The sequence below is a fragment of the Toxotes jaculatrix genome, chromosome 18 (genome assembly GCF_017976425.1).
Source record: "Toxotes jaculatrix isolate fToxJac2 chromosome 18, fToxJac2.pri, whole genome shotgun sequence".
NCBI lineage: Eukaryota > Metazoa > Chordata > Actinopteri > Toxotidae > Toxotes > Toxotes jaculatrix.
Genome location: NC_054411.1, coordinates 16,884,142 through 16,894,360, shown reverse-complemented (window position 1 = coordinate 16,894,360; position 10,219 = coordinate 16,884,142). Strand labels below are relative to the sequence as shown.

The following is a 10,219-nucleotide window of genomic DNA, read 5'->3' as shown; positions in this document are numbered from 1 at the left end:
GACCTCAAAATGTCATAAAAAACATCATAGTATAGTCAGGCATCAAAATCGGCCAAAAAAAGTCAGACTTTAGTATGACCTCAAAATGTGCCAAAAAACGTCATAGTATAGTAAGGCGTCAAAATCGGCCAAAAAAAGTCAGACTTTAGTATGACCTCAAAATGTGCCAAAAAGCGTCATAGTATAGTAAGGCGTCAAAATCGGCCAAAAAAAGTCATACTTTAGTATGACCTCAAAATGTGCCAAAAAAAGTCATAGTATAGTAAGGCGTCAAAAAAAGGCCAAAAAAAGTCATACTTTAGTATGACCTCAAAATGTGCCAAAAAACGTCATAGTATAGTAAGGCGTCAAAATCGGCCAAAAAAAGTCATACTTTAGTATGACCTCAAAATGTCATAAAATACGTCATAGTATAGTATGGCATCAAAATCGGCCAAAAAAAGTCATACTTTAGTATGACCTCAAAATGTGCCAAAAAACATCATAGTATAGTAAGGCATCAAAAAAGGCCAAAAAAGTCATACTTTAGTATTACCTCAAAATGTGCCAAAAAACGTCATTGTATAGTAAGGCGTCAAAATCGGCCAAAAAAAGTCAGACTTTAGTATGACCTCAAAATGTCATAAAAAACATCATAGTATAGTCAGGCATCAAAATCGGCCAAAAAAAGTCAGACTTTAGTATGACCTCAAAATGTGCCAAAAAACGTCATAGTATAGTAAGGCGTCAAAAAAGGCCAAAGAAAGTCATACTTTAGTATGACCTCAAAATGTCATTAAAAACGTCATAGTATAGTAAGGCGTCAAAATCGGCCAAAAAAAGTCAGACTTTAGTATGACCTCAAAATGTCATAAAATACGTCATAGTATAGTATGGCATCAAAATCGGCCAAAAAAAGTCATACTTTAGTATGACCTCAAAATGTGCCAAAAAAACGTCATAGTATAGTAAGGCGTCAAAAAAAGGCCAAAAAAAGTCATACTTTAGTATGACCTCAAAATGTCATAAAAAACATCATAGTATAGTAAGGCTTCAAAATAGGCAAAAAAAGGTCATACTTTAGAATGGTGTCAAAATGTTAAGTACTTAAGTAGATTAAATATGTGGGAGAAACACCCGCTAAAAGGTCATAGTATAGTATGGCGTCAAATTCGGCCAAAAAAAGTCATACTTTAGTATGACCTCAAAATGTCATAAAAAACGTCATAGTAAAGTATGGCGTCAAAATCGGCCAAAAAAAGTCATACTTTAGTATTACCTCAAAATGTGCCAAAAAACGTCATTGTATAGTAAGGCGTCAAAATCGGCCAAAAAAAGTCAGACTTTAGTATGACCTCAAAATGTCATAAAAAACATCATAGTATAGTCAGGCATCAAAATCGGCCAAAAAAAGTCAGACTTTAGTATGACCTCAAAATGTGCCAAAAAACGTCATAGTATAGTAAGGCGTCAAAAAAGGCCAAAGAAAGTCATACTTTAGTATGACCTCAAAATGTGCCAAAAAACGTCATAGTATAGTAAGGCGTCAAAATCGGCCAAAAAAAGTCAGACTTTAGTATGACCTCAAAATGTCATTAAAAACGTCATAGTATAGTAAGGCGTCAAAATCGGCCAAAAAAAGTCAGACTTTAGTATGACCTCAAAATGTCATAAAATACGTCATAGTATAGTAAGGCATCAAAATCGGCCAAAAAAAGTCATACTTTAGTATGACCTCAAAATGTCATAAAATACGTTATAGTATAGTATGGCATCAAAATCGGCCAAAAAAAGTCATACTTTAGTATGACCTCAAAATGTGCCAAAAAACGTCATTGTATAGTAAGGCGTCAAAATCGGCCAAAAAAAGTCAGACTTTAGTATGACCTCAAAATGTCATAAAAAACATCATAGTATAGTCAGGCATCAAAATCGGCCAAAAAAAGTCAGACTTTAGTATGACCTCAAAATGTGCCAAAAAACGTCATAGTATAGTAAGGCGTCAAAAAAGGCCAAAAAAAGTCATACTTTAGTATGACCTCAAAATGTGCCAAAAAACGTCATAGTATAGTAAGGCGTCAAAAAAAGGCCAAAAAAAGTCATACTTTAGTATGACCTCAAAATGTGCCAAAAAACGTCATAGTATAGTAAGGCGTCAAAAAAGGCCAAAAAAAGTCATACTTTAGTATGACCTCAAAATGTGCCAAAAAACGTCATAGTATAGTAAGGCGTCAAAATCGGCCAAAAAAAGTCAGACTTTAGTATGACCTCAAAATGTGCCAAAAAACGTCATAGTATAGTAAGGCGTCAAAATCGGCCAAAAAAAGTCAGACTTTAGTATGACCTCAAAATGTGCCAAAAAGCGTCATAGTATAGTAAGGCGTCAAAATCGGCCAAAAAAAGTCATACTTTAGTATGACCTCAAAATGTGCCAAAAAAAGTCATAGTATAGTAAGGCGTCAAAAAAAGGCCAAAAAAAGTCATACTTTAGTATGACCTCAAAATGTGCCAAAAAACGTCATAGTATAGTAAGGCGTCAAAATCGGCCAAAAAAAGTCATACTTTAGTATGACCTCAAAATGTCATAAAATACGTCATAGTATAGTATGGCATCAAAATCGGCCAAAAAAAGTCATACTTTAGTATGACCTCAAAATGTGCCAAAAAACATCATAGTATAGTAAGGCATCAAAAAAGGCCAAAAAAGTCATACTTTAGTATTACCTCAAAATGTGCCAAAAAACGTCATTGTATAGTAAGGCGTCAAAATCGGCCAAAAAAAGTCAGACTTTAGTATGACCTCAAAATGTCATAAAAAACATCATAGTATAGTCAGGCATCAAAATCGGCCAAAAAAAGTCAGACTTTAGTATGACCTCAAAATGTGCCAAAAAACGTCATAGTATAGTAAGGCGTCAAAAAAGGCCAAAGAAAGTCATACTTTAGTATGACCTCAAAATGTCATTAAAAACGTCATAGTATAGTAAGGCGTCAAAATCGGCCAAAAAAAGTCAGACTTTAGTATGACCTCAAAATGTCATAAAATACGTCATAGTATAGTATGGCATCAAAATCGGCCAAAAAAAGTCATACTTTAGTATGACCTCAAAATGTGCCAAAAAAACGTCATAGTATAGTAAGGCGTCAAAAAAAGGCCAAAAAAAGTCATACTTTAGTATGACCTCAAAATGTCATAAAAAACATCATAGTATAGTAAGGCTTCAAAATAGGCAAAAAAAGGTCATACTTTAGAATGGTGTCAAAATGTTAAGTACTTAAGTAGATTAAATATGTGGGAGAAACACCCGCTAAAAGGTCATAGTATAGTATGGCGTCAAATTCGGCCAAAAAAAGTCATACTTTAGTATGACCTCAAAATGTCATAAAAAACGTCATAGTAAAGTATGGCGTCAAAATCGGCCAAAAAAAGTCATACTTTAGTATGACCTCAAAATGTGCCAAAAAACGTCATAGTATAGTAAGGCATCAAAAAAGGCCAAAAAAAGTCATACTTTAGTATGACCTCAAAATGTGCCAAAAAACGTCATAGTATAGTAAGGCGTCCAAATTGGCCAAAAAAAGTAAAAAAAATTTTTGACCTCAAAATGTCATAAAAAACATCATAGTATAGTCAGGCATCAAAATCGGCCAAAAAAAGTCATACTTTAGAATGATCTCAAAATGTGCCAAAAAACGCCATAGTATAGTAAGGCGTCAAAAAAGGCCAAAAAAAGTCATACTTTAGTATGACCTCAAAATGTGCCAAAAAACGTCAAAGTATAGTAAGGCGTCAAAAAAGGCCAAAAAAAGTCATACTTTAGTATGACCTCAAAATGTCATAAAAAACATCATAGTATAGTCAGGCGTCAAAATCGGCCAAAAAAAGTCAGACTTTAGTATGACCTCAAAATGTCATAAAAAAGGTCATAGTATAGTATGGCGTCAAAATCGGCCAAAAAAAGTCATACTTTAGTATGACCTCAAAATGTGCCAAAAAAACGTCATAGTATAGTAAGGCGTCAAAAAAAGGCCAAAAAAAGTCATACTTTAGTATGACCTCAAAATGTCATTAAAAACGTCATAGTATAGTAAGGCGTCAAAATCGGCCAAAAAAAGTCAGACTTTAGTATGACCTCAAAATGTCATAAAATACGTCATAGTATAGTATGGCATCAAAATCGGCCAAAAAAAGTCATACTTTAGTATGACCTCAAAATGTGCCAAAAAAACGTCATAGTATAGCAAGGCGTCAAAATCGGCCAAAAAAAGTCATACTTTAGTATGACCTCAAAATGTCATAAAAAACATCATAGTATAGTAAGGCTTCAAAATAGGCAAAAAAAGGTCATACTTTAGAATGGTGTCAAAATGTTAAGTACTTAAGTAGATTAAATATGTGGGAGAAACACCCGCTAATATATCCATTTCCTTTAATTTTAATGAAAGCTCTTGATAACTTTTACTCATCACTGTCTTCTGAACCATGATAAAACATTTCAAATGTATCAGATTATGTCTTCTCTCTTCTCTTGTTCTTCTCCCCAGCAAAGCACAGCAGTATACACCAACAGAAAAGACAGGCACAAATACATCCATTTCCTGCTTGCTGGTGAAGGGTCAATTTGTGTTGCAGTTTTTTCGGTAAGTAAATTTCTCACTATTTTACCTGGATGTTTGCACTAATTAGCATGTAGTCAGAATTTAGTATGACCTCAAAATGTCATAAAAAAACATCATAGTATAGTCAGGCATCAAAATCGGCCAAAAAAAGTCATACTTTAGTATGACCTCAAAATGTGCCAAAAAACGTCATAGTATAGTAAGGCGTCAAAAAAGGCCAAAAAAAGTCAGACTTTAGTATGACTTCAAAATGTGCCAAAAAACGTCACTGTATAGTAAGGCGTCAGAATCGGCCAAAAAAAGTCAGACTTTAGTATGACCGCAAAATGTCATAAAAAACGTCATAGTATAGTATGGCATCAAAATCGGCCAAAAAATGTCAAAATTTTTTTTTACCTCAAAATGTCATAAAAAACGTCATAGTATAGTATGGCATCAAAATCAGCCAAAGAAAGTCAGACTTTAGTATGACCTCAAAATGTGCCAAAAAACGTCATAGTATAGTAAGGCATCAAAATCGGCCAAAAAAAGTCATACTTTAGTATGACCTCAAAATGTCATAAAATACGTTATAGTATAGTATGGCATCAAAATCGGCCAAAAAAAGTCATACTTTAGTATGACCTCAAAATGTGCCAAAAAACGTCATTGTATAGTAAGGCGTCAAAATCGGCCAAAAAAAGTCAGACTTTAGTATGACCTCAAAATGTCATAAAAAACATCATAGTATAGTCAGGCATCAAAATCGGCCAAAAAAAGTCAGACTTTAGTATGACCTCAAAATGTGCCAAAAAACGTCATAGTATAGTAAGGCGTCAAAAAAGGCCAAAAAAAGTCATACTTTAGTATGACCTCAAAATGTGCCAAAAAACGTCATAGTATAGTAAGGCGTCAAAAAAAGGCCAAAAAAAGTCATACTTTAGTATGACCTCAAAATGTGCCAAAAAACGTCATAGTATAGTAAGGCGTCAAAAAAGGCCAAAAAAAGTCATACTTTAGTATGACCTCAAAATGTGCCAAAAAACGTCATAGTATAGTAAGGCGTCAAAATCGGCCAAAAAAAGTCAGACTTTAGTATGACCTCAAAATGTCATAAAAAACGTCATAGTATAGTATGGCATCAAAATCGGCCAAAAAAAGTCATACTTTAGTATGACCTCAAAATGTGCCAAAAAACGTCATAGTATAGCAAGGCGTCAAAATCGGCCAAAAAAAGTCAGACTTTAGTATGACCTCAAAATGTCATAAAAAACATCATAGTATAGTAAGGCTTCAAAATAGGCAAAAAAAGGTCATACTTTAGAATGGTGTCAAAATGTTAAGTACTTAAGTAGATTAAATATGTGGGAGAAACACCCGCTAATATATCCATTTCCTTTAATTTTAATGAAAGCTCTTGATAACTTTTACTCATCACTGTCTTCTGAACCATGATAAAACATTTCAAATGTATCAGATTATGTCTTCTCTCTTCTCTTGTTCTTCTCCCCAGCAAAGCACAGCAGTATACACCAACAGAAAAGACAGGCACAAATACATCCATTTCCTGCCTGCTGGTGAAGGGTCAATTTGTGTTGCAGTTTTTTCGGTAAGTAAATTTCTCACTATTTTACCTGGATGTTTGCACTAATTAGCATGTATTAGCATATTTTGCGGCTGAAAAAGAACCTAATAACAGTACTTGAATAAAAATAATTACTTTCCACCACTGAGATCCATAATCTGTACTATGTATCATATGACTGAAATGTCTCCCATTCTATGTCATACTGTGTTTAGCAAAAAAAAAAAAAATTATCACACTGACTGTCAAAGTCTGAAGAAATGGATGGCATTAACAGTTCAGTGGCATTATCATGGACTAATGCACAGTTAATGACTGTGCAGGACTTTGTTTTGACTGAAGTTCATACTGTGCACAGGTCAGTTATAGATACAACGGGAGTGAATAGGGCTCCATAGACTTTAATGCATTATATAATTCCTAATAACCCATGAACTGTGCATGTCATGATAATGAGCACAGGTACAGTTGATCGATGTGCAATACTGAGAATTTTGAAATATGAATGGAGTTTGCACTGTATACAATAGCAGAGATATAAATACAGTTATATTGGATGTCTATTGGATTGTATTTAAATCTTAATAACTCAAAAAGTATAAAAGTTATCAATAAGAAAAGTCATAGCACCCATCTACAAAGAATCCCCAACGGTTTGACATATCAATCATCACGGTAACAAAAGCTGTAGGAAGACATACAAATCAAAGAAAATCAGCTTTCCACTAATGTCTCATCTCATATGCAAGTTTATGAATATTTTATGAAAATACCTTCATGATATTACGCATGGTTCAGTATATGAACAGTATATGTGGCATAAATGGGTTTTGAGTTTCGAGTGAGTGGAAGAAGGCACAGAAGAAGAAGAAAAAGAAAGTAAGCAAGAGAACATGAGTGTGATCGCTGCTTTCAGCACCTCACACCAAATAATTACAAGTCAACACTGACCTACTGTCAAACATTTGAGAAACCAAAACTGGTCAAAAGAGCAACATTTTGTAGCACTGAGGCAACAAGGCAGCTTACAGTCACATTTCTATATTCATATGCGAGCAAACAATTCTAGCATAGGACTGGAAAAATACTATTCAGTTACAGTTCAACTAACATAACTAAACTGATTCATATGATGCGCATACTGTTTGCTGTGGGTTGATGAAAAAAAAAAGTCAGAGAGTCATTTGCATTCATCATGAGCCGCTCCTTTCAAATGCTGCAACGCTATTACTTTAGCATTTGAAAGCATTTTAAACAGCTGGTCCAACCGAGGATAATTATCATCCTGACACGTGCACTCACTGATTTATGAGCAGAACTCAGTCAGAAGATTTACTCATTTCTGACATGTGCACAAAGGGATTAGAGATAGTGTTATTAGGGGTTACTGAAGCAGTCTTCACTCAATGCATGATGGAAGTTGCTTGACAAGGAGGGGTAAGGCAAAGTAGTGCTTCTTACAACCTTAAGTGGGGCAATAGAAGAGGGCGTTGGGGGTCCAACTGCTGGTGTCTGCTAAGGTTTAGGGTTGAGGAGTAAAGGACAGGAATATGGCATTCACTTGCTTAGATCATGCTGCGTGTGGTTTGGATAGAGCAGATCTATTAGGCAGAGTCTGCGAGGGCCTTTAATGAAGTGCTGAAGTGGCCAGAAGGGTAAGAAAAGAGGGTCCTTATTCAAGCTGGGAGGGTGTGTGGGCTGAGAGGTGATATGTAAAATGGGAGAGCAACAGTTAAGGCTTCTTCTCTTCTACTCTGACTGCGGCACTGGTGTCTCATTGGCATTGTTGTCAGTGATCTTGTTTTCCAGCTCATCGTCAGAGAGGAGATCCAAGGAAGTTCCCTCCACCTGGAGCTGACGCCTGCCTGAGCGACTGGAGGGGAAGCTGATGGGGCCGCCACGCCTGCAGGGGGAGGAGGAGGAGGTAAAGGGAGGGTTATTTACAATAGAGGCACAAGCAAAGAAGCCAAAGTGCTAATTCATCAAGCCACAATACGAAGGTAAATTTTTCTTTAAAGGCCCTGCACATCCACACAGGTGTGTCCACTTAACTATGTAATGAAACTGAAAACTCAATGCTCTCTGCAACCTGTATCAGCCTTTAGCACCAATATCTGTGTTGTTTTTAAAAACTGATTATGGCCAATATTGATATATCAGTGTGTGGCCACTTCACTGAAATACTGTCAGCACCAAAATAGGTTTTCTGAAGACCCTCGTCTACCACGGCGTACCTGAGGCGGTTCTTGAGCGTGTGGACCTCACGGCTCAGTCCCTCGCTGGCCTCGGTGGCATCATCCAGCTCTCTCTGCAGTTTCCTGCGTGAGGCGTTGGCCCTCGTGGCCTCCTCCTCCGCCTCCTCCAGCTGACGCTTCAGCTGCTTCATACGAGAGCTTGCCTTTTCCACCTTCACACACGCACACACACACACACACACGTGCACGCAGAAAAAACACATTACAAGAAACACAAAACGTGCAAAGACCAGATCTGTTTCTAATCTGGTTTGTAGAAAAGTAAAGAAGGTTTTGCAGCAGTTTTAAGTGATTGCTGTGTCATCACGTTTGTGTGGGTTATAGCTCAAAACAGTGATAGAATACAGCGTCAATATCAGCAGTGACAGACATACTTGCTCTTTGAACTGGTCGGCATGGCGGCGCTCATCCTCCACCTGCATGCAGACTTCCTTCAGCTTCTTCTCGGTCCTCCTCACGATCTTGTTGGCTGCTGCTCGCTCCCTTCAGTGGAGGAGTTTACAGAAAGACTTTACTGTCACATGTATGTCCATCAATATGCTTTAACTAGTCTACAACTTAATTCTGATCTCATATTTTAACCTTGTTTATTGTTTTTAAAAGTGCTCTACTGATAATGTTGATTAGTTTAAGCAAGCAGAAGAGTGCATAGAATTCTCACTTGGCCTCCTGCTCCAGCTGTTCCTCCAGCTGTGCTATCTTGGCCTCCAGGGCAGTGATGGAGGCCTTGAACCTGTTCTTCACAGAACCCTCCAGCTCGCCCAGCTTGGCCCGAAGCTCCTTGTTTTGACGCTCCAGTTGCTGGCGAGCGTTTTCGCTCTTCTGGGCTGTGCTGCGCTCTGCACTCAACTCTGTGGTCAGGGTGTCCACCTGGGGGAGAACGGAGGAGGTAACAGAAAGAGGAAGGTAGAGAAAAGGGATGTTGGAAGATGTAGCTCATACAGTGATACAGAAAAAACTACATTCCGAGAGTTAAAAACTCTTACAAATCACAGATGTAAAATTAGTCCAGTAATAACAGGGATGAAGGTGTTCTGTTACACCACACCTGCATGGTCGTCTTTCTGAAGCGATCATTGAGCAGCTCCATGTTACCCTGCTCCTCCTCCAGCTCCTCCTCCAACTGGGCGATACGAGCCTCAAGCCGCCTCTTCTCATCCATCAGAGCAGACCTGACACACAGAGATGACGAGGAGTCACATACAGTAGGTTAAACAGGATGCATCTGTCCACAGATACAGTGGTGTGGTCGTGAAGTTGAGTGTAACTTACTTTCCAGAGGTGCTGTTTGAGATTTCATCTTGCAGCTCATCTCGTTCCTGCTCTGCGTGGCGTCGGCCCCTCTCAGATGCTGCCAGATCCTGCAGAGAAAGGTAAAAGGTGAAAGAAAGGTTATCATCACTTCCTTCATCTATGTATCATCTAATGTTGAGAGGGACCTTTCAATTATCATGAATCATTAGAATTTACAGTAAATATAGTAAATGATCACCCATAAATCTACACTCTACAAGTCCTACTATCTATGAGTTGCTCTCCACACAACATAACAGATATCACAAAATGTCTGAACATCATCAGACCAGGACCATCCCATCATCCTGTACCTCATGTAGCTGCACAATCTCAGCCTCCAGACTCTTCAGTTTTTTCTCATTTTCCTTGGATATGGCGAAAATATCATCTCTGGAAGCGCGGGCGTCCTCCAGCTCCCTCTGGTAGTCTTTCATTTGGGCCTGAAGGCAAGGATGGATGCAGAGGAATCAGTGGACAATATGTATGAAGTGTATACGTATTCAAA

General features: G+C 37.5%; 1 protein-coding gene across 2 annotated transcripts in view; it reads right to left on the bottom strand.

The window, feature by feature from the left end:
- Nucleotides 1–6,070: 6,070 nt before the first annotated feature.
- Nucleotides 6,071–10,219, bottom strand: part of LOC121197912 (myosin-10) — a 50,130-nt gene continuing 45,981 nt past the window's right edge. For both annotated transcript variants that reach the window (XM_041061673.1, XM_041061674.1), the window contains 7 exons: nt 10,026–10,154; nt 9,691–9,779; nt 9,467–9,590; nt 9,080–9,288; nt 8,793–8,901; nt 8,398–8,570; nt 6,071–8,066 (listed from right to left, as the gene is read on the bottom strand). In XM_041061673.1, coding sequence (XP_040917607.1) covers nt 7,913–8,066; nt 8,398–8,570; nt 8,793–8,901; nt 9,080–9,288; nt 9,467–9,590; nt 9,691–9,779; nt 10,026–10,154 — 987 coding nt within the window. In that variant the 3' untranslated portion in view covers nt 6,071–7,912. The remainder of the gene's footprint in view (nt 8,067–8,397; nt 8,571–8,792; nt 8,902–9,079; nt 9,289–9,466; nt 9,591–9,690; nt 9,780–10,025; nt 10,155–10,219) is intronic.